Raw genomic sequence first — 25346 nt, forward strand, 5'->3', positions numbered from 1 at the left:
TTTTTATGTTATTGTATAAAATATTAATTTATGTAACATGTAATATACAGTGGAACCTTTTCACGAATTAAAAAATGATGGGAACTCATCAGTATTTTGTTTTTAACTAGGATGTGAAAGAATTGTTCTAATCAAGTTTTAGCTTATGGGAAGCGAGAAACTCCGGTTCTAATAATCGCATCAAAGTTTATAAAACGCTATTTTGTTCATTTTTTTAAAAGGAACAATTTTTATTTTGGTACAAGTAAATATCTCTAACAGTTTAGGGGATACAATTATTTAAACAATTTAATTGTTAATAAAAAACTATCTAACGGGTTTTCAAAATGGTACCCTCGAAAAAAAAATCGAATATACAAGCATCCCCTGGCTCCTAGGCTATTACCAGTTTTTACCTTTTTTACTCCAAACAACCATAAAAATCTATTTTATGCATGAAAATAGGTGAAATATATGATGTTTTAAGTACAGGACATAGATAACAACAATTTTAATGTTTTCTGTTTATTAATTTTAAAAATTGAAAATATTAAATATATAATAATACTAATTAAAAAGTATATTTAAACCCAATCGACCGGGAATGGTGGAGTAGATGATCTCACTTGATCAGCAGGTTTAGAGATAATTTCATGATTATCTTCTTGGTATTCCTTTATCTTATCATAGGAAACTGATCTCATTGAGTTGTATATGTTTTCCCCTAAAAATTTTTGACGCTTTGTTGATTTTTCAATCTTTTCTGGATGTTTTAAGAAAATAAGATCAGATTGTTTAGAAATTTCTAAAATAAACAAATAAAATATAAATAATATAAATACATTGTAAATAATAATAGTAGTATTTTTTAGTTGTAGTAATTAATAACTTAATCTCTGAAGCCGCCACAATTGCAATGGGAAAAACAAAGTATATAACAAAAAACAAAGTTGTTCCCTGGTGGAATGAAGAGTGTAAATTGGCAATAAAACAAAGTAAAAAAGCTTGAAATACTTTCAAAAGACATAAAACCAATGAGAACTTGATAGAGCTAAAAGAAAAAAAGGACATGTGTGCAAAATTAAAAGAGTCTTGGAAAAAATACGTTCAAAGTTTTAACAGAAATACAAACATACCATCAGCATGGAAAAAAGTTAAGAAAATGGCGTCAATACACAAAATGGAAAAAAATACCTAGAACGAAATGGAAACCTAATTAATGAAAACAAAAAAATTGTAGAAGTATTAGCTGAAACATACAGACAAGAATCTACAAATGAAAATCACAGCAATACTTTTTTACGATATCGGGAAGAAGAAGAAGAAGCAAATCCAACAGAAATTATAGCCAATAACGATGATATAAATACTCCAATTAATAAAACAGAACTATTAGAAACAATCCAAATGTTAAAAGACACATCACCAGGTCCAGATGACATACCCGCAATATTCTTAAAACAGTTATCTAACGAAGCTTTAGACTTCCTATTGAATCTTTTTAATGCAATCTGGTGTAAACAAAAATTTCCTGACTTATGGAGACAAGCTATTGTCATCCTTATACTAAAACCTAACAAACCGGCTACAGCAGCAGAATCATATAGGCCAATATCACTTACATGTTCTACTAGCAAACTGCTAGAGAAAATAATAAATAATAGACTTATGTGTCATTTGAAACATCACAATTTACTTATACCGGAACAAGCTGGATTTCGTCCTTTGAGATCTACTATAGACAATGTTTTACATTTCGAAAGTCAAATTAATGAAGCCTTCTGTAACAAACAGAAATGCATAGCTGTTTACTTTGACATCCACAAAGCATTTGACGTAGCATGGCGATACAGAATATTAACAAAGCTGCAGACTTGGGGAATTCAAGGAAACATGTTAGCATTTTTGAATAACTTTCTAAATGAACGCAAATTTTCAGTACGTAGTAATGAAGAACTTTCTAGTATTAAGTCTCAAGACAATGGAACACCCCAAGAATCTGTAATTAGCCCTACACTTTTTTTAATAGCAATGAATGATGTTATAAAAAATATCAAGAGATCTGCACAGGCTATATTATATGCTGATGATATGACAATGTTTATCAAAGGAAAAAATATTAACTCGATGGTCAAACCTTTACAAGAACTAAATAAAATCAAAAGTTGGTCTAATAGGAGTGGATTCTATTTTTCAGCTGACAAGACACAATATATTATTTTTTCCAAAAAGCCTATTCACACTAGCATACCTGCCTTAAAATTCGGCACAAACTTTTTAAAACGAAGTACAGAGATAAAATATTTAGGCATAACATTCGACGAAACTTCAAGTTGGAAACCACATATTAAAAAATTTCCGATATCATGTCAAAATGGTATAAATCTTCTTAAATATTTAGCCAACAAACAATGGGGTGCTGACGGAGATACATTATTACTGTTGTATAGAAGCCTAATCCAATCAAAATTGGACTACGAATGCATTGCATATTCTTCAGCGTCGAAGTCAAATTTAAAAATCTTAGACATTATACACAACAATGCATTACGCATAATCTCTGGAGCTTATAGAACAACTCCTTTTGCAAGCCTCGAGTGGGAATTTGGAGAGCCATCATTACATGAACGACGGAAATTACTTAGTCTATCTTACGCTTCAAAATAATTATCACTACAACCTGATAACCCTTTTCTTACGCAGTCATCGTTATCAAATATCAATATAAGAACACATTTACCATTTCATTTCAATTAAGGATCAAAAACATTTTAAACACTATTGAGATTGTTAACTTTCCCTCAACACATTGAACAAACATAAACACGACACCTCCCTGGTTAATACCTTTGCCTACTTTAAATTTAGAACTATTATCATATCATAAATCTGAAACTAATCCACAAATATTTATAAGCAATTATTATTGAATACTTTGTTCTTTCCCTGAATATATCCAAGTTTACACAGATGTATCTAAAACAACTTCTGGTGTAGGATCATCATTTGTTATAAGATACATAATAAAAAGTTTCAAATTTCCCACAGAATCCACTGTAATAACTGGGTAAAGAAATGTATGCAATATACAGAGCTCTAAATCACATACAAACAGTCAAACCAGATAAATTCCTTATTATTACTGACTCAATCAATTCACTCCATATACTGTCAAAAATGTACACCTGCAACCCGATTGCTAAATTAATTAAAAACAAGATGCAGCAGCTGGAAAACAAAACATTAGTCTTCGTGTGGGTACCATCACATATAGGCATTAAAGGAAACGAACTAGCTGATAAAAATGCTCGAGAAATAGCAAATTCCCCAAATATCAGACCGATAATAAAACCATTAACAGAAGATCTCAATCCGTACTTTAAATAAAAGCTGATATGCAATTGGACTAAATGTGGGGAAGAAAAATCCTCAAAGTTAAAAGAAATTACACCAACTTTTGGACGATCGAGTAACAACGTCCCTAGCCGTTTCCTTCAGGTTGTATTAACCAGACTCCGATTAGGACACAGCAAACTCGCACATAAATATCTCATGAAGAAGGAACCTCAACCAAAATGTACGAGTTGTGACGTGCCGTTAACAGTGAAACACGTATTAACAGACTGTCCCAAATATAGTGCTGAAAGACTAACTAATAAAATTCCATAAGTTATAAGAGATATTTTTAGTAAGTGTACCAGTGAAAATATTGTGAAATTTTTAAGAGACTGTAACATATTAAACCACATATAAGTATGTTATTTATTTGTTATTTGTAATCATTATTGTTTACATTAAATCCATCCGCTAATAACCAATATGGTTGATGCGGCTGCCTTTAAATAAATAAAGAAAAATTATAGTAGTAGATACCAGTATTCTTTGTAAGAATGTGGATATCTCAACTTAGTGGGAAAATGGACCTACCATCTTGAATTTTGTCAAACTCAGCTGCAGAACATATAGGCATTGGAAACGTCTTCAGTTTATCAAAATACTTATAGTTTATTTCGTAACTTTCCATTTCATCGTTGTAATACAACATATTTTCAAACGTATGTCCCCATAATACCTCGTTTTCCAAGTAGCTAGACTTTGCATGGGTATTTTGTCCAGTACTTTCGATCGTACCGTCTAAAATGACAATTATTTCGAACTTTTCATTAAGCATTTCACTGGCAGAAAGGTTATAGAAAGGTGAGTTCTCTGTTATCTTATGGATGACTGTAATAGGCCATAACAATAGTGGATCACTACCGCTATCATCACATTGTACTTCCAGTTCTGTTTCGAAGTTCTTAAGACTGTCTCCTTCTTTGGTAACTTTTGTATGGATCAAAAAAGCCTTTACACTTGAACCTAAAAAATAGTATTAACTTAATGAATATATTGAGACTTAATGAGACTAGATGATCCAGTTCAAGCGAAATATAAATTGGTCTATTTAAAAATTGTAAACTACGTTTTCAAGACGTTTGCTCAATGCAAATGTCATGTTCATCAATTCTTCAGTTGAAAAATTTATATTTAAAATATAAAAATTTGCTAAAAAAATATAACTACAACAATATTACCAGCTTTTGTGACACAAGTAGATATTATTTATTAATATTTTGACAAAAATGTTTTAACGTTTTTTTGTTTCAAAACATACTTTATACTTTCTCAAAATGTAGGTACTTATTTTAAAAAAATATGTAACTGATTTTATAACAATTTAACTAACGATAAATTTAGTAGTTGCTAAAAATTACTACAATACATTTTAAAATTCTTCTTCTTCTTTAAGTGCCATCTCCGCGACGAAGGTTGGCAATCATCATGGCTATTCTGACCTTCGAGGCAGCTGCTCTGAACAATTGCCTTGAGCTGCAACCAAACCACTCTCTCAGGTTCTTCAACCAAGAAACGCGTCTTCTTCCTACGCTTCTCCTACCCTCTACTTTTCGTTGAATTATGAGTCTCAAGATGTTGTATGTTTAGCCTCTCATCACATGTCCGAAATATTGCAATATTAAATAAACATCCAATTTTAAAATTGGATGTTTATTTAATTTAGTAATTAATTTACGGATATTAATTGCATTTATTAGTATGGCAAATATTTATACAAATACTTCATATTTATAAAAAATATATTCAAAAATACTTAAATGTTCACTCCGTTGTTCCAACTGACTCTGTATAGTCGAAAATAATTTTAAATAATTGTGGGCCTCTTTAATACACATCAGTTTTGTTAAAAACATTTTTATATACCCCATAGTTTAGCAGTAACAAAAGAAAACCAGAGGTTTGGCGCAACCTATATACTTAAACCTAAATATACCTAACCTAACCTAACCTAACCTATATTTCACCAAAATTGTTCACGGCAGCTCTAGAGTCAATATTTAAGAACACCCAATGGCAAGATATGGGCATCAATATAGATGGAGAAAGATTAAATCATTTGAGGTTTGCAGATGATGTCGTATTAATCGCAGATAACTTACAGGATACAGTTTCTATGCTACATTCGCTTAAAAGTCTGTCTGAAAGAGCAGGATTAAAGATAAACTTTGAGAAAACTAAACTTATGACAAATCTCGTAATGAGTGGAAATATAACTATCGACAATAATACCATACAACAAGAGTTACACAACGAGCCATGGAACGTGCAATGCTGAATGTGAGCCTCCGAGACCACATAACAAACCGACAAATCAGGCAAAGATCAGGAGTTCAAGACGTCATCGAAAGAACCACGAGACTTAAGTGGAACTGGGCAGGACACTTAGCCAGAACACAAGATGGACGATGGGCAAGACGAATCATGGAATGGAGGCCCAGAAATTATAAAAGAAGCCGAGGACGACCACCGACTAGATGGACCGACGACATAAAAAGAGTAGCGGGAAACTGGCTACAAGCGGCCCAGTGTAGAGAACACTGGAAAGAACTGAGGGAGGCCTATGTCCAGCAGTGGACGGGATTGGCTGATTGATGATATACTTAAACAGGAGAGAAGGAGTCGACAAGGATACTAAAGCGAGAGGAACCTTCTAAATGACCGAAACCAGTGGATACTAAAAATTAGAAAACGGCGAAGAAAGTATATATATATATATATATATATATATATATATATATATATATATATATATATATATATATATATATATATTAAAGCATTGGTCTACGAAAAACGCAGAGCAAGGCGTAGATAAATCGACCTAATTAGACTGACTCCCAATCTATGGCCAGCTATCAGACAATAAAAAACGAGATCTTCAAAACATTTATTCAAAACTTTTCCATAGACAACTATTTACTATCGAAAGCCACGAGAAACTTTAAACGATTAATATTGGCAATACCGCCACTTAGAAAGTTCGACTGAACTGGGCTCGTTCAAGAACTGATAAAGCAAATAAATTCGCAGTAAATATTGTAAGAGGTTGCACTGTACCCTTGAAAAATAACACCGACGACAAAATTGAAGCTTACGTAGATGTTTAAGATGTCTACCATAATTTCCATGTTACGTAGATGTTTAAGATGTCTACCATAATTTCCATGATGAATTTTTTCGTCCAAGGACTTATAAGTTATTATTAACAGCAGAATCTGCATAAAGCCCCAGAATATAATTTACCAAATACCAAGTACCAAATGGCACAAATATACTACTGGCCTATAATGTTTAAACAAATTGCAGAATATTTTAGAGCTTGTAGGAAGTACCTCCAGTATAAACCGTCACAGATGCAACCAGCAGGAAAAATACATCCATCCATTGTAGAAAATTCTCTTCATGTCTTTAGTATGTAAGAAAAGGGGTCCAAGAAATTCCGGGTAACCTGTAACAACGGCAGAAGAATAATGGGATCACGCCCATTCACCCAATCATGTTGTAGGCTCCACGCCACGAAAAAAAGGTATGATATTTTTTTCCTAAAGAGAAGAGGGTATAACGATATGCATCGCCTTGGTACCGCCAGTGCTTCGTACACACGCACCCCCATCACAAGTTCCTCCTTTATCGATGTGCGCTAAAGGCGATGGAAGGGGTTCGACCGTATAAATGAGCAGCCGCCGCAAGAGAAAAGAGAGTTTCGCCGGAGTATTGATCTGACAACAACTCCACCGGCCCAAGGGTATTGATTGAAGGCCAACCGCTTCTGCTGGAGCATTGATCTAATGGCAACTCCGTACCCGGTCTTGGAATATTGATCTGAGACATATCTATTCTCTTCTTTGTCCAAGTACTGATTGGCCCGTTTCTCGCCGGGCCTAGTGTTGATTGGCCTGTTCCATCTCTATTCCCTTGACCCGTTCCCTATCGTCTGTGCGTATTACCCATCGAGCAAAAAGACAAAAGAGGGAATCTAATCGTTATGAAAAGGAGACCAAAAAAGTGGCCTCTGATGGAGGACATATCCGGAAATGCGAATGCGCCAAATTTAAATTTCATGACACTTCACAATAATCATACAGTGGTGTAGGGGTTCTAATTTATCTATTTATTTGTTATATTACATACTATTAATACATAATACACTTAAAATACTTTTTTTAAGACTAGAACACAATAAAGTTTTAATTAAATAATAACAATAATAGTCTAAAATGTGAAACAATTGTTAAAAAACTTCAATTCAAATACAAATAATCTTTCATGTGACAGTTGGGACAAACAATAACATCAGCAATAACATAACCCAACTAAATTTGATTTCTTAAACAAGGAAAGAGCCTCTCTTTCCTTGTTTAATGTGGCCTCTCAAGATGGCACTTCCTGTCTATCAATATTTTTGCCCCCACTACCTTTACATTCCCTCTTTTGTCTTTTTGCTCGATGGTATTACCGCACCGTAATTGCTATTTAGATTTTATGTCATTAATTGTATTTTATTTTTTGCAGATATTAAACACTCAGTCATATCGCCGTCGATGCCTTCGTCGCCAGGATTGACTTTTTAATTTTTATTGCATATATTATCCAGGATCTAATTTTATTTTGTTATTTATTTATTTCGAATATATTTTTATTTAATTTAAGGCTGTTTTATCGGTGCACCAAAACCTAGGGACAGTGTTTTCTCTGTTATTTACTGACAAAATTTCTCGAAATTTGGACACGTTATTTGAAATTATGTTGTCTTTAAACTGATGGTTTTACTTTTTTTATTTTTTTGAAACTTCTATTGAAAAATTGGAATATACTGTTTAACGTTCTATTATAACCAAACTTTTTACGCCCATCACTCGAAAGAGTTTTTTTTTCTGTAATCGTTGATTTTTGTTTCACCTTTCTGTGTCCAGTAATAGTCGAGAAAAGCGTGTTCCAATTTTAAAGAAAATTGCTAAGAAATACTGAAATCTAATAGTGAAACGTGTTACTCATCATTAGGCTTAGTTTCATCGTTATCGCCTTCGTGACGTCAAATCTCATGAACGTACGGTCAGTTAGTTCGTGTTAAAACTAATTTGAATAGAGAATAATGTATTTGTTGTCATTAAACTACCCGTCGGCCGGCGGCACTGAGTAAAGATGGTCTCGCGTAAGCAGTGTAGAAAAGTAAGTGATACGCCCATTTCAAATCGCAGTGTACTTAAACTGCTAAAACAGCCTTAAACCTGTTTTTTACTGAGTCTGCTGTCTAAAATAGCTACGCATCATACCTTGTTACTTGTTCGTTTTAGTTTGGTTTTGAAAAGAATACATTGGGTTTTTGCGGTCAATTATTGCGGTATTGGTCAATTGTCTGTTCTATTCATCCATTAATTTCTCTTTTAACACTTTATTTTTATTCCAATTGTTTTTTAAGTACTTACTTATAAGATGACTTTTTCTTAAATCTCCTATTCTCACCATCATACAATACTCCTCGTCACGCAAACATACAACTGCATTTTTTGAAAATTGTATCGTATAAGCAGTAAGTCTGGGTCTTGTAAGTTTAGCAAAGAGTACTCCAATTGTGAAAGAATCTATAAAAGTGCCAATAATACATTGAGCACACATTAGAAATATGGCTTCGGGACACTCTTCTGTTATAGCTCTTGAGCCGTATCCAATTGTGGATTGTGTTTCTAAAGAGTACAGGAAACAGGAATGAAAACCATAAATGTTCAAAACACAAGGAGTCCAACCTAAAAATGTGAAATATTTAATAATTTTAAATAAAACCAATAATTTCTTTTAACATGTTTGAGAATACAATCAGAAAATGTAAAACTAAATTCTTGATTTCTGCCTTTGCACTTTAAGGTCGGAAGTCGTATTCTAAACAGCTCTAGAGCCATTAAAATACATCTCCTTTTATATCTTACCATTATCTGATTGCTTTGGAGGCAAGTGTTCATCGTGGAGATCCTTATGTACGAACGCTATCAACCACCAAAGCAATGCAAAACTAATCCAACATCCAGTAAATCCAAGAACTATTACTTGTATCGTCCATTTCCATTCAGCATCCACTAAGCTGGTAAATGTGTCTCTTACATAGTGCAGATATCTCCAACGAAATTTGGGTTGGATGATGTTGTAATCTCCGTCTTTTAAGATAGCTCTCGGTTTTAAATTTTTAGAGACTGAATTGGGACCGTACGGTTTTCTAAAACAGTAGAACGTGTAGAATATTTGTTTCATACGAGGCATGTTTTTTAAGTAAGTACCGTTTTGCGATTCCGCCGCCGCAGCGCTACGGTCGGCGTACCGCGCATGAGCGCTGGTTACCTACATCTCTTGTCTACGCACTGACGCCATTACAGTCTGATTCTTTATTGTATACTTGTTTACTCCAGTGTTTAAGATGCCTCCAACAATCGTGAGTCACGCTGATTGTGAAGTACGGGCTGTTATACGATTTCTTAGTGCTAAAGGCGTAAAACCGATCGATATTCATCGTGAGATCGTTGAAGTTTACGGACAAAACATTATGAGTGATGGAATGGTAAGGAAATCGGTGAGAGCATTTAAAGATGGCCGCACAAATGTGCATGATGAAGAACTGAGTGGGCGTCCTTCGGTCGTTAATGAAAATTTGGTGCAGAAAGTGCACGAAAAGGTGAGAGAAAACAGACGCTTTACAATTTCATCATTGTCCGACTGCTTTCCCCAGTATTCTCGTAGTGTTTTGTATCGCATTGTTACCGAGAACTTGAATTACCGGAAATTGTGTTCACGTTGGGTTCCAAAAATGTTGACGGATTTGCACAAAACCCAACGTTTAGGCAGTGCATTGACTTTCCTTGAGCGGTACCACAGTGAAGGTGAAGATTTTTTAGACCAAATTGTTACTGGTGACGAAACGTGGGTGGGGGTCACACCAGAATCGAAACAACAATCCATGGAATGGCGACATTCATCATCACCCAAAAGAGTGAAGTTTAAGCAAACAATTTCTGCCCGGAAAATCATGTGCACAGTTTTTTGGGACAGAAAAGGAGTATTGCTAGTAAAGTTTCTGCCTCGTAATGAGACAATCAATACAGCGTCTTATTGTGAGACATTGAAAAATCTGCGTCGTGCAATCCAGAACAAAAGACGTGGCTTTTTGAGTAAGGGTATCGTTTTGCAGCATGACAATGCTCGTCCACATGTGGCTAATCAGACCAAAGAACTCATCAAATCATTTAAATGGGAAACTCTAGATCATCCTCCATACAGCCCTGATCTGGCGCCCAACGACTACCATTTGTTCCAGCACTTGAAGAAACACCTGGGCGGTCAGCGTCTTCAAGACGATAACGAAGTCAAAACATTTGTGATGCAGTGGTTAACAAGTCACGCGGCAGAATTTTATCAGGAGGGTATTCAAAAACTGGTGCCACGTTATGACAAGTGCCTCAATATTCACGGAAATTATGTAGAAAAGTAGATTAAGGTACAGGCTTTCATGTAAAAATAAAATTATTGCCATATCTTTGCACGTCTTTTTTTAATTCCAAAACGGTACTTACTTAAAAAACACGCCTCGTATATACCCTCTTTAATGATAGATTAGAGGTTACACAAAGAACGGTACCAGGCTCGGGCTTCAGTCTGGTAGAGGTATCTTGGACGGGGCTCTTATTACAGCTCAAATATAAAGAATCAGTTAGAGAAGTACTGAAGATACAGAGACGAGAAGTTAGAAGATAAGAGAAGAGAAGTTGGAAGATAAGAGAAGGGAATTATTTGGACACCACCCTATTTTTAGAGGAACAGGGAAACCTTAAGACATAGAGAATACGATAACAAGAAAGGTAAGATACAGTTAAGATACGCGAGAATAAAGTAAACCGTGAGAGAAAAGGTATTATGATTGTGCGGTACACACTTAATATTTCGACACATATACACTAGTTATATGATAAAACAAATAATAATATAAATCAATAAAAATGCCTGAAAGAGATACACCTTGCACAAAAATATAAATTCATATCATAGCAAAAAATAAAAAGCAAATATATCGTTAACAAAGTTATATTGAGGTATATTAGAAAAAAAATGCACTATAACAATTACGACACAGTTAAATGTCACGAGATAAGTGATTACACAATCTATTATCAAATACAACAACAAAATATCTTTTTTGAAAAATAATACTGAATAATGTAGTATTCTCAAGAATAAAAAAACAAGGAATATTATGATTGTCAATATTCGTCAAAATAAAATATTATTATGCCTTGAGAATACGTAAACATTTACTAAATTTTTTTTGAATGTGATCACCTCAAATCTATTCCTAAAATTTATCATAAATATAACCTACTTTAATATCAAACAAATGGATCGTATTTATACGTAAGTCACTGAACTGGATGTTATAAATCAATTTGTTACTATTTAGGTATTGAAGTTGAGCTTTAGTCAATAAAATTTATAGTTACTCACAATACCATAGACAACAGGTGGACACACAGGTGATGGCGTTACGTCCTCAATACAGGCGCTTGACACTGGGTCCTGGCAACAGGTATTGGACTGCAGGTACAGCAAATTATGGTCTTCGATCCGTAATCCCTCGGATTGACTTAGGTAGTCGAAAAGAGAAACAACCAGACAGGAACAGCACAGGTAGTAGTCAGTAGTATAGATAAATGAAGAGACACATGAACGTAAAGGTGAATGAAGGCGTCGAACAGCAGAGACGAATGAAGGTAGAGATGAACAATGGTAGAGATGAACGATGGTAGAGATGAACGATGGTAGAGATGAACTATCGACAAACAGAGGTGACTTCGTTCCTTCGAATTGGAATACGTCTGTTTGACAAAAGGGAAAATAGTTAATATAGGACTCACTGTGTAAAGATATTTTATATAGATAAGGGTGAATTGAAAATACACTTACCGCCGTGTGATGGAGAACCAACCGCTTGCCACAGGAAATAATTAGAAAATGAATTCGAATTTTGATCTTAAGCAAGCTAAAGATAAAAAAGAAGTGGGAGTATTGGCTGAAGAGTGCCACGCAAAATTGATATTTAAAAGACAAGGCTAGTTGAGTCATTTTTGTAACTTAAACCTTATCTCCTGACAGGAATTATACGTTCGTCGGAAACCAACTCTTCTGTTTTTCTGAGAAGGTAGACCGGGGATTTCACAATAGGCACTGACTCCTTTGTTACTAGAAAAGATTTCTATTAAGCAAAGGATAGATAAAAAGATCAGGAACATTTGGCGAAATATTTCATTGTTAAAAAAAGCGTAGCGAATCGCTCGTTGCTGTTGGGTTATTTTTACGGCTTTTAACAAAATATATGGACATAGGCGGCGTAAAATTAATTTTCTAAGGGGAATAATTTAAAGAAATTTTAAACATGCTTCACATACAAATATAACAGTCTTAGTTTTGTTAAAATCCTAGCAGTAGAGATAAACTTAACATATTTTATATATTTGGATAATATAAAATTAATCTTTAAAACTAATAGTTTGTACCATGTTGACCTTGTCTTATTTCTCCGTTGGAAAAAATAACATAAAAAAATACAATTTTCAATTTTTTGAATAGTGCGCTATCGCAGTTATTTATTTTACTCTTCCAATCAATCGTCGCCATAAACCTTCGACATAGTTGTTTAAAAGTAGAACGTGGTTGTAAATATGGCGTAACTCATAAATTGTTATTAATTCAGAAAAACTCACTTACCTTTTGAATACTCTATGTGGCAGAAATATACAAAGCAGCTTATGTGTTGACTACTGCCAGGTTCTGTGTGTGTAAGAATAAAACCCGTAGCTAAGGATGCTCCGAGGTGGTCTCGGGATAGTTAATGGAAGCGTACCACCGCTCCTTTCACACACTAAGAATATGAACGTTCGGTGGTTTTGACGTTCGGTAGTTTTGACGCACGTTCAGAATTGATTGTGCTTTCACACAAGGCGTCACTCCTGCCGTACTTCAGTTTTAACCGAGTCGTTTACCTTATAACACTAAATATAATTTCGTAAAATAAAAGGTGCAGTGTAGATATGGAGCGAAATCAAATTATAGCGTTGTGGTTACTCTATCGTCGAAAAAAGAGAAATAAGAGGGACCGAATTCATTGGATCCATCCTATTAACGCAAAAAGATACGATGTTGGGATGTTTGTCACATTATTTGAAGATTTAAGGAAAGATGAATTAAAATTTTTCAATTATTTCCGTATGTCAATTTCATCATTTGACGAACTACATGGCCGACTTAAAGAAGTCATTCAGCGTCAAAATACGAAAATGAGAAACTGTATTCGACCAGTGGAAATGTTGGCTGTTAGATGTTTTAAAATAATTTGATTGTAATTCGTGGCGTTTCAATGGTTTTAATGTGAAAATGAAACAGTTATATCAAAAATTATTAAAAATATTTAATTATTTATTTATTAAATTGAACCATAAATGAAAAAAAGAAATGATGTAGTGTTTGTTGGTTGAAAATATTGTTGGGCTTGATGTTGTGAAAAGGAATGGTTGTGAAAGAATAGTTGTGAATAGGAAGAGTAACTGGGATGGGAACGCCAGTAGTTAGTGTCTACATTGGATTGTAGAGGATGGCCAGTGACCCTTTTTTTGTTGTTTATATTTGATATGGTTTGAAGAACCGCTATCTGGAACTCAAGTATTTCTTTCCCACTAAACTTGCTCAAATGGGGTAGCAAACTTTAAAAAAATGCCATGTTCGGGTCAGGTTTTTCAGGGGCTTTCGGTTCCAACGCCTTTAAAATTTTGAACTCTACTTCATCCACTTGTTTGCGCCGTCTGGTTGCCGTCGGTTACTTGGTTGAAGATACTACATCGATCGTTGGACTTGAAGACATTCCTACCGATCCTACAACACGAGGAGGTCTGGTAGCTAACAACGTACGACATATTCTATGCCAGTATTTTATGTCAAGCGTTGGAAGCCTTCCTTGGCAAATGGATAAAATATAATTTATCTAAAACCTACATATTACTACAATATTACCTTTAGTCGGCCATATTATAGACTATAGCATTTACAGGGTGTTTCGCTTTTGTGCGTAATTTTTAATATTTAGGTTTATATCTAAAAAAGGGTTATGAACTGAATAACAAGAATTGTATTTATTTTTTAACATTGAACCTGTAACTCAATAAAGAGGCAATGTTTTGTGTATATTCGTTCGACTTTCGAACACTAAGCACAATATTCACACATATTATGGAACACCCTGTATATTCAACGTTAATTGCAACTATGTAAAATAAAATGTATTATAATATAGAATTTTAATTGTTGTTGTTATCAGAAATATAAATAATTTTGCTGTACTTACCAAATGCGTTTTTTTCATTATCACCTAGTTTTTCAAATTCACTGTAAATTGCGCTACACACATCATTCCAAGCATTTCTCGTCAAGTTTCTATCTTTATATATTTCTCTTGTTTTGTCCCAAAGAACAGGTCTCGCTTCAACCAATGTTATTAATATTTCACTATCAATTTCAGACATCATATTCATCACCTACTTTAAACAGCCGCAAAGTGTAAATAAAAAATATACCAAACAACCCAGCAAGGTCCCTTCGTGCGACTGAATGAACGTATCATGTAAAAGGATGCATTAAGTCGCGTATACTGCTAGAGTCGTAAGCACGACACGGCGCCGTCTGTTTGTAGTGGCAGTGGACGGCCTACACACGGCGATTTCACCGAACGTCTCAACCGCCGTGTAATGTGAAAGGTACCATGCTATTGCTTGAGTCACTATTGGAATGTCATCGTGCGTTCAAACCATCGCATGTTCAAATTCTTAGTGTGTGAAAGGAGCGTAACAAATTAGGTTTTAAACCTGATATATTCGGCCGTCGAGTCGGTACAAAGTTGAATATATATATCTTCAAGTAATTTGATCTGTTAAAAGCTTTTGTGCTTTTGGGAGAATTAAGGACAAGTAGTTTCTCAGAACTTGATGAACAAAATATGAATCAGTTAATTTGAACATAATTAATTAAAATATAAAATAGTAAAGTAAAAATGTATATCGAAAATAAGTATTCAAAATATGTAACCAGTCAAGGGGTAGGGTTGTCTGATAGAGGTAGTACCTTTTATTAAAACTGCCATTAGAGGGGAGATAGATTTTGATAACTGGTTCCCAGAGGACACCCAACTCTCACTTATGACTCCACGTGCCACACCACGGATAATTGCATTGGTGTGCAGGATAAACTAAGAAAGGATTTCCAGATATGGTAAAATCACCGAACTCCATCGGTATAAATGGTCTCCTTTAAATATTACCAACAGCTTCCTTGAGAAGGTAGAGAAGTGGTCTGAAGCAGGGACACTCTGTTGCCCTTGAGCGAAGAAATCAACTCTAAAAGGCAAAGACCCAATAAGCTCAATGGCATTAGGATGCAGAAAGCAGGAAGAAAATATTGCGTTAAAGATTCTTTATGGAAAACTTAAGAAAATTACTCATCATGACAAGTAAAATCAACAAGACTTGCTTTTAAAGTCTTTAGCTTTAGCTTAAAAAATGTAAAATAGACACTTAATTCCGATTTAGAAAGGCCTTGGGAACAAGAGAGGTGCTGTTTGTGACTCAAAAAGCCATTCAAAAATGCCTCGATCTCCATAAAAATGTATACCTCTGTTTCATTCGCTCCCAGAGGGCTTTCGATAGACTTCAGCATGAAAAATTGTTGTATGAACTACAGTAACACTACTAAAAGTAACACCTAGAAATAACAAACAGGAATAGATGACAGAAGAGATTTTACAATTAATGAACAAACGAAGAGAATCTAACGAAAAAAATGACAAGGACGGAGAATACAAAAGACTAAATCGTCGGTATACTGCGAAAACCAGGTAAATGACAAATTTTAAAATATTGAGTTAAGTATACCAAAATTCTCAACTTTTTCAGCTCTACATACAGATAAAACCCAATAAATGATACGACTTACCATTCAGCAGATAATTTGTGTAATAAACGAATAAGTTACACCTAACCAACTTTTTATTTTCAAATAAAACAATATATCGCTGCTTACTTCCATAAAATCAAAGTTCTGTTGCATGTAAAACAAAGTAAGTCCACATATATTATTATGCCGGACAACAATATATTTCTACTACTGCATACCATATTCAGTAAAAAGGTGATAAGTGTCTTTAATACATTTTACGTGTATGATTTCTTAAAATTTCTCTTTCATATCGACTAGTAAAAGCCTTTAAGTACACTTACTTCATTCTACCTAAAAACGGGTTGAGTTAAAATTTAGAAATGATTACTAAGCTAAAACCATAAATGATCTTATAACACATACACAGATAGAATAACTGAAGACAGCAGTTTAATTCTTGATGTTTCTCAGAACAATATAGTCTCAATGATGGAATCCATTTTTGATAGTGATTTTTCAGATGTAGACCCCACATATCAGCCAAGTGAAGAGGGATCGCTCTCTCTAGGAAGTCTATATGAATTACACACAGCTGTCCTTGATAACCTAAATGATGAGAAAAAAGATACTGAAATAGGTGCACCCACGAACAATTTAGTGTCAACTGAAATAGCTAGTTGGATATTAAATCTACTTCTTGACAAAGTATGGAAAGACGTACGTCCACTAAAACGTTGGAGAAAAGCTAACTCCAAAGATTGGGTAATAAATGTCGCAAAAAGGAGGCGTGCTGAGGGTTTGCCTTATGAGATAAAAAAAAAGAATAGACCAGCAAAATTTCCAAAACCAGTTAATTGTTCAGAGTGCTTTTACAAATGTGCCAGTTATTTCAGCGAAGATTACAGACACAGACTATCTCTTGATTATTGAAAGTTAGAATATATAGGCCAGAAACATTTTCTTATTGCAGGTATTAAAACGGAGCCACCAAAGAAAGTCGTTGCAGTTCGTCGAAGTTTAAAAAACCACGTGCATTTTCCAAAAAGTGTTACTTTTCTTTGAATGGTCAAGACATACAGGTACGTGAGAAATTTTTTTATAAGACACTTTGTATATCAGCGTCGTTAATACAAGATGTTGTAAGAAAAACTAATATTCTAGGCTGTTATGCAGATACCGATAAAAGAGGCAAGCATACACCGAAAAATAAAACAAGCAGTAAAACCCGAAAAATCGTAAAGGTTCATATTGAGTCTTTTCCAACCATGGGCCCACATTATATTCGCCAAAGTTCAAAGCGTAGCTATTAGACAAAAATTTAAGTATAAGAATAATGTACCAACTTTATATAAATGACTGTGAGCAGAAGAAACTGGAAGGTGTTAGCGAAATTACATATCGAAGAATATTTTCTAACGACTATAATTTAAGCTTTTTTGTTCCTAAAAAAGATCAATGTTTAGTTTGTAATAAATATGGTATGGCTAATCCAACTGACAAATCAGATTTAGAAGACAGTTACAGAGAACATCAGAAAAGAAAAGAAGTATGTCATCTTGAAAAATAAAATAATATGATGATGATAATATGAAGAAAATGATGCGTCTAAAATTTGTGTGTTTATGAAGCCGCATTACCAAATGCAGCTTACTGTTTTGCCTGGTCAGAAATTAACGATAGACGAGGTAGTTCTAAAATAGGAAGCATTATACTCCACTACTTATCAAAATGTGTTCCAGAATATGTAAGTGAAGTAAGTTTATTTTCTGATACCTGCGGAGGACAGAATCGTAATTAGCATATTGCAGCCTTCGTATTGTGGGCTGTTCAAAACATAGACCATTTAAATATTATTGAACACAAATTTTTAGAGTCTGGACATTTCTATATGGAAGTTGACTCTATGCATAGTAGTATCGAAACCGCTAAAAACACAGATCTATCTATGGGATGCCAGATTACTTGTCTATTTTTCAAAATACAAGAGGAACTAAAAATATCAAGGTTGATGATAAAAAAGTATGTATAGAACCATACAAATGTGAAGAATTTAAATACTACGACTTTTATAATTTAAAAAATTTGTCACACATTTTAATTAAAAACCGGACAAAAGACCAAAACGGCAAAAAAATAATGTGGTTGAAGATAAAAAGAATGAGATTTGTGAAAGGAGAGACAAACAGAATCTATTTTAATTATGACATGTCAACAAGCTTCATTTATATCCTTACTGATACTGCACGACAGTCAATAAGAAAAAAGCACGCCAAGTTATCGACTAATACAAGTAATCTCGAAGTACTTAAGCGACTTTATGATGCACATTTGCCAATTAGCATAGCAAAAAAGAGAGATTTGGTACAGCTATGTGATAAGGGGTGATACCGGAGGAATATCACGGGTGGTATCGTTATTTGAAAACGGGAAATGATGTAACAGACATCTTGCCAGAGCCTGCTTTCAGTGACTAATCGGACGAGGAAGGCTCATAAAAATAATATTGTTATTATTATATTCAGAATAAATTTGTTTTTTTCTATAAAACTGCCTATCATTCATATCAATAATAACTATAACTACAAACAGCTGTTAATAAAATTTTCAGGGAAAACCAGTTAAATGTCATAAATATCAACTAATACCTTAAAACATTGCTATTACCTAGTAAAAGCCTCATATCTCGATCACAAAACTGGAAAATATTATACTTGGTTTATTATATTTGTGTTAAATATGTTATTTGAGGAGTAATTGATTTATTTAGATTTACAGGTAAAACCAGGTAACTGATAGCATTTCCAACTTAAATTTAGGATTAGTCAGATAGGTGTCACAACTTTTTCAAACTAATGATAGAATATCATTTCAGATATATGCATCTATCACTAGAATACCTAATATCAAAAACAAGCTGACTGCTTAATTCACAATAAAAAACTAAACTTTAAACATGTTTTTTCTCGATTTCGGTATTCCGACATTTACCTGGTTTTCGCAGTATACCGACGAAATAGAATAATTCGAAAAAAAAAATAACCGAAGCAAAAGAGAAATGGCTGGAAACAAAATGCGTGGAAATAGAAGAACTACAACAAATGCACGATTTTTTTTTAATTTACATAAAAAGGTAAAAGAGTTTACATCGACTACCAAGAGAACGACTTTTCACACCATGCTGAACACGGATGGCAAACTGCTAGAATCAACGGAAGATAAACTGAAAGAATGGGAAAACTATATTAAAATTCTTTTTCACGACATACGAGAAGAACCAAGATTGGAAAATAACAACGAAGGGCCAACAATTCTGAAATCTGAAATCATAAATGCAATTAATCATCTTAAAACAAATAAAAGCCCAGGTCCAGACGGAATATACCCGTTAAAATTAATCAGCGAAGAAAATATCGAAATATTTGTCCTTTTATTCAATCGCATTTATGATACAGGCAAAATACCCCAAGATTGGCTGGAGTCAATATTCATCCCACTACCAGAAAAGCCAAACCCACAACACTGCAATGAGTTCCGTCTGATAAGCCTTATGAGTCATGCAGTAAAAGTCATACTAAAAATCGTACATAATCGTATCTATAGAAAGTGCGAAACAATCATCGGAGACGATCAGTTTGGATTCAGAGCCGGCATGGGAACGAGAGAAGCCCTGTTCAGTTTACTAGTTCTCGCCCAAAAATGCTACGACCAACAGAAAGATATATTTATATGCTTTATAGACTTCGAAAAAGCATTTGATAGAGTAAGACACGACCTACTATTAGAACGTTTGCAAGAAGTCGGTTTAGATGGAAAAGACATCAAATTCTTAAAAAACTTATACTGGAACCAAAACGCCAGAGTTAGGATCGAAGGTTCCACATCCGCAGAAGTAGAAATTAGGAGGGTAGTTAGACAGGGATGTGTTCTGTCGCCTCTGCTGTTTAATCTTTACTACGAGTCTCTATTTAAACAAGCATTGGAGGATTCCAAGGATGGAGTCAATGTGAATGGCGTAAATATCAACAGTATCAGATACGCCGATGATACAGTGTTAATTGCGGATTCCGACTTAGGTCTACAATGACTCATCGACAAGACCAACTTAACCTGTGAGCAATTTGGTATGAAAATAAACATTAAAAAAACCAAAGTGATGTCAATCCGAAAAAACCAAAACGTACCTCAACCTTGCACAATAAATGGGCACATTTTAGAACAGGTCAATAGATTTAAGTACCTGGGATGTTGGATCGATAGTAGCCTAAATCCTGATCTAGAAATAAGATCGAGAATAGAACAGGTCAAAAAATCTTTCGAAAAAATAAGAAAACTGCTTTGTGATTCTCGAATAAAACTCGAAATTCGACTACATTTATCAAAATGCTACGTCTGGTCGACTCTTCTATATGCAGTTGAAACGTGGACCCTTAAAACATCAACCGTAAATAAATTGAAGGCCTTTGAAATGTGGATCTACCGGAGAATACTCAAAATTTCATGGACATCGCATACCTCAAACGAAGAAGTGCTGCATAGAATAGGCAAGGAAAGAGAACTTTTTAACACAGTAAAAGTTAGAAAAACATCATAAGTAGGCCACATACTGAGAAATAATAAGTACCAATATGCCCAGCTTATAGTGAAAGGAAAAATCGAGGGAAAGAGAGGCCTAGGAAGGAAAAGAATATCGTGGCTCAGAAACATCCGACAATGGACAGGGCTAAATTTTGAACAACTAATAAGAACAGCTGAAGATAGAGAAGAGTTTAAAATTGTAGTAGCCAACCTCCATTGAGGAGAGGGCACTTTAAGAAGAAGAAGATGAACTACAGACAATGAAGCTAGACGGAAAAGATCACCGCATCATCCAAAACTTTATTATAACCCAGAAGTAATTTTAAAATATTCCAACCAGACCACTAAAAGCGTCCGTATACAAAGAGGTTTCCGACAAGGCTGTGCCATGTCTCTATTGCTCTTTAACTTGTCGCACATGAAAATTGTTGCATTCACCTAAATAACACTCAATTAGAACAAGTTTACAAATTCAGATACTTCAGAGTAATACTAAATGATAAGTGGGATCCACATATAGAAATAAAAACACGAATAGAACACGCTAGGAACATGTACAATAAATGGAAGCAAATTATCTATAACCGAAAACTAAGCTTAGACATCCGAATTAGAGTTATTAAATGGAGTTAAAACATGGACATTCAAATTAAATACCATAAAACGTCTAGAAGCCTTTGAAATGTGGTTTTACTGCAATACTGAGAATATCATAGACACAGCACATTACGAATCGAACAGTATTAAAACTTATAACAACGATTTAGAAAAGAAAGACCTCGTACCTAGGCCACATAATGAGAAATGACAAATATAACCTGCTACGAATAATAATTGATGGGAAAATAGAGGACCGAAGGGAGTAGGCAGAAGAGCCATGTCATGGTTTCGCAATATCAGAGCTTGTACGGACATGAACGTTCAACAATTACTAAGAGCGGCGTAGAATAGATAATATTTTGAACATTAGAGAAGAAGAAGAAGAACTAGAGTCATATTATAATAAAATATTAAGAATATTAAAATAAAATATTTAAATACATACTAAATACTTTTCCAAACAATAGTAACACACAATTTTTCATTTGGAGGTAATACAGAATTAAAATTAACAAACAATACTTCAACCACTTAATAACAGACGATATCGTCCTTTTAACGATAAACAAAGAAAAATTTGAGAGAATGGTTGAACAATCAAAAATTAGACTAATAAACTAGAAAGGCTGGATTAAGCATGAGTTAGGGCAATACAAAAGTGATGCAAAACCAAGAAGCAGAGTTAGCAATTTAAAAAAAAATCGAATTCAAACAAAAACAAATTGGCATTGGATTTTGCTTGGTTACACATTTAAAAACAAAAATATCCCCAGTATAAAAAATAAAACAAAACAAAACTATTAAACAAAGATGATCAACATAAGAGTGTTAAATAAAAATAAAAACAATAAAACACTGAAAACTTTGTTTTCAAAACTTCCACAAAATTTATTATAATATCCCATCACTACAGCTGTTTCGGCAGAGTGCCTTTCTCAAGTGATCTATTTTTGGTATGTGTTTACACTTTATAGTCTTTAACTGAATACGTTGAGGAGGGCAGAACTGTTTGTTTCAAGTTTATCATTCAGCATTATGTCTGTATTCTTTACAAAAAGAATGATTATGATCTAGAAAGTGAAGTGCGTATGTAGAAACTATTTGTCTATTATTAAAAGCCCTTTTATGTTTTGCTATACGTTGGTTAAAAGTTCTACTAGTTTGAACAATGTAAGTATTTGGCAGAAAAAAATTTTGTGAAAGTTTTGAAAACCACGTTTTCAGTATTTTATTGCTATATAAAATGAATTTCCATCAAGTAACGGTTGAATCCAACACTTAGAAATAAAAATATCTAAATAAAAAACAACAAAAGTTAAAGATACCACCAGCCAAGTAGTCGACGGGAAATTCTTTGATCACACTATTAGTCAAAGAGACGAAGAATGCCATAAGGTTTCAACATATTGGAGACCTTAAACATATAAGCGAAAAAAAAAACTATATCTAACATCCGATGTGTCAAGATACTAGCACGATAAAATCAAATAAAAAATAAGTTTCAAGGAAAATCATATGCCGAATAAAGAATTTGATGAAAATTAGGTATTTTATCATGACACAAAATGAAATGTGATGTAAAAACCACAACGGAATTAACGAAAAATTCGCAAAATTATCTTAGCATACAGGAAGCTATTGTCTTGATGTTTATACTGTTATGTTAATGCTAGTAAAATTTGAAGAAACAAATAAATGGAATCAATATTTATAATAGGTGAAACCTTTTTGCAAAATAGCAATCCTATATTAAAGAATTAAAATAAAAACCAATAGTTATAAAAATATAATATTAGAAGATATTATTGCTAATGAGTGAGTAGAAAAGTGTTGGAAATTATAATTATACAAGATTTAATAAACAAAGTGGCTGCTTTGGCAAAAACTTTGTATAACAGTTCATCATCTAGCTTAAGTCTATCGTGTTTTGTGGTTGGCCTAGTCTGCGTTTGTCCTCACGAGGTCTCCATTCCAATAGCCCCTTATTCTTTCGACCATCTATCATTCTCGTTATGTATCCTGCCTTCCTGATTTTAGTCTGGCTATCCTTTCAATGATGTTGGCCACTTTATAGTTTTTTTCTTATTCCATCGTTTTTTTAGAGCGTGCTTTTACTCCGTATACTGGTAGCAAAGAATATAGACGCATATGCTGGTAGGATGAACTAGTCAAACATTTTCCATTTCCTGCTCATGGGCAGCAATCTTTTAAAAAGTTCTCGTAGTTTTTTGTAAGTTGCATATCCAAGGCTTAGTTTTCTTTTTAGTTCTTGTTTGAATATCTCTGTCAATACTAATTTATCCAGTTCTAATTCTATTTCCAGACTCAGTTGGTCTGGATACGTATGACATTAGATTGCTCAAAAATCTTTAACTACAATCAGACCGCTTGTAATAAAGTGGATTAAGTGGTTTCAGCTAAAGTTTCTTTTAAGCGAGGTGTCAGACAGGGATGAGTTGTGTCGCCGATGTTGTTTAATGCCTACACTGGACCAGTTTTTGAGATAACGTCGTCGCGAAAGTGTTACAATCGGTGGTGAAATTATTAATAACATCAGATACGCAGATGACACCGTCATAATAGCAGAGAGTATAGAACACCTACAAACCGTATTAAATGCTGTAAACAACGAATGCACTGAAAAGGGCTCTAACAATCAACGCAAAGAAAACAAAATGGATGCTGTTCATAAAAATTAATATCGAAGACTCAGTACTAAAATTAGATAACAAAGGTGGAAAGGGTGGTACACTTTAGATATCTGAGTAGTTGGATTGACTGCATGGTTGAAAGTGGCGAGGAAATTTCGACCAGAATTGCACGAAAAAGCTTTATTTACTGGCGTTCGGTATTGTGCAGTAGACGTCTGTCATTGGCCATATGTCTAAGAGTCTTGAAGTACTACGTCTAGTCCGTTTTGTTCTATGGATGTGAAGCCTGGACAACAAAAATAAAAAATCTTAACAAATTAGAAGCGTTATGATGTTACCGTCGCACGCTCAGAATCCCGTGGACAGTACATATATCTAACGAACGTGTGCTAGAGACATTTCATAAAGAGCCAGAATTGATCAATCAATATTATCAAAATGAGAAAGGTCCAATACTTCGGTCATATTATGAGAGGACCTAAATACCGCTTACTTCGGTTGATCATTCAGGAAATGAATAGAAGGAAAACGTTGGGTCGGAAGAAAACAACTGTCCTGGCTGCGTAAGATTAGACAATGGTCAGATCAAACGGTCGAGGAATTGCTTCATCTCGCTGCCGACCGAGAAACATTCCATCAGCGTGTTAATACGACCATAGTCAACGCTTGAAAACAAGCCCGACACACAAAGAAGAAGATCTCTAGTTAATTAATGTTACATAATACTATAAATCGAGTATATGAAAGCTGGTAGCACGACCCCATTACGAGGATTATTTAAAAATACAAGAAGCAGTAAAAACAAAATAAAACATAATTCGTCACATAGGAAAGTAATATAAAATGGATGCCAAAAATTAAAAAAGATGATCTAGTATTAATTTTTAGAGAAATTTAAATATCCTGTTACTGTTAAATATACAAGCTGAATGTTGGACGGAAATAAGAGTGAAAAGAAGATGTTGGTAGGATTTTTTCTCTAAACAATCTACAAGATTTGCTCACCTTTTTAAATTGTTTACTCTTCTTTTAACCCTTTTGATAGTTTTTTCAATTTGACCAGTAACCATCTTATACAATCTTTACTTCAGAATTAGATTTAATATTTTAATTTAAGTGGTTTTAAATAAAAACAGGATATTTATTTAATAAGGATGTTTAATTAGTCATATAAAGTAACCGAAATATATT

The 25346-nt window shown here is 33.9% G+C and overlaps 1 protein-coding gene across 2 annotated transcripts; it reads right to left on the bottom strand.

Moving 5' to 3' along the window:
- Nucleotides 1-503: 503 nt before the first annotated feature.
- On the bottom strand, nt 504-25234 carry LOC140438599 (G protein-activated inward rectifier potassium channel 3-like). Of its 2 annotated transcripts, XM_072528264.1 has the most exons (6): nt 12316-12337; nt 11857-12227; nt 9300-9583; nt 8802-9119; nt 3907-4338; nt 504-784 (listed from the first exon to the last, which is right to left on the bottom strand). In XM_072528264.1, exons 2-6 carry the CDS (start codon nt 11862-11864, stop codon nt 564-566), a joined length of 1263 nt encoding a protein of 420 aa, XP_072384365.1. In that variant the 5' UTR covers nt 11865-12227; nt 12316-12337; the 3' UTR covers nt 504-563. The 2 variants fall into 2 exon arrangements, with proteins under 2 accessions (XP_072384365.1, XP_072384361.1); XM_072528260.1 differs by lacking the exons at nt 11857-12227; nt 12316-12337 and adding an exon at nt 25161-25234.
- Nucleotides 25235-25346: the final 112 nt, after the last annotated feature.

This window comes from Diabrotica undecimpunctata, chromosome 1 (assembly GCF_040954645.1).
Source record: "Diabrotica undecimpunctata isolate CICGRU chromosome 1, icDiaUnde3, whole genome shotgun sequence".
NCBI classification, from domain to species: Eukaryota; Metazoa; Arthropoda; class Insecta; order Coleoptera; family Chrysomelidae; genus Diabrotica; species Diabrotica undecimpunctata.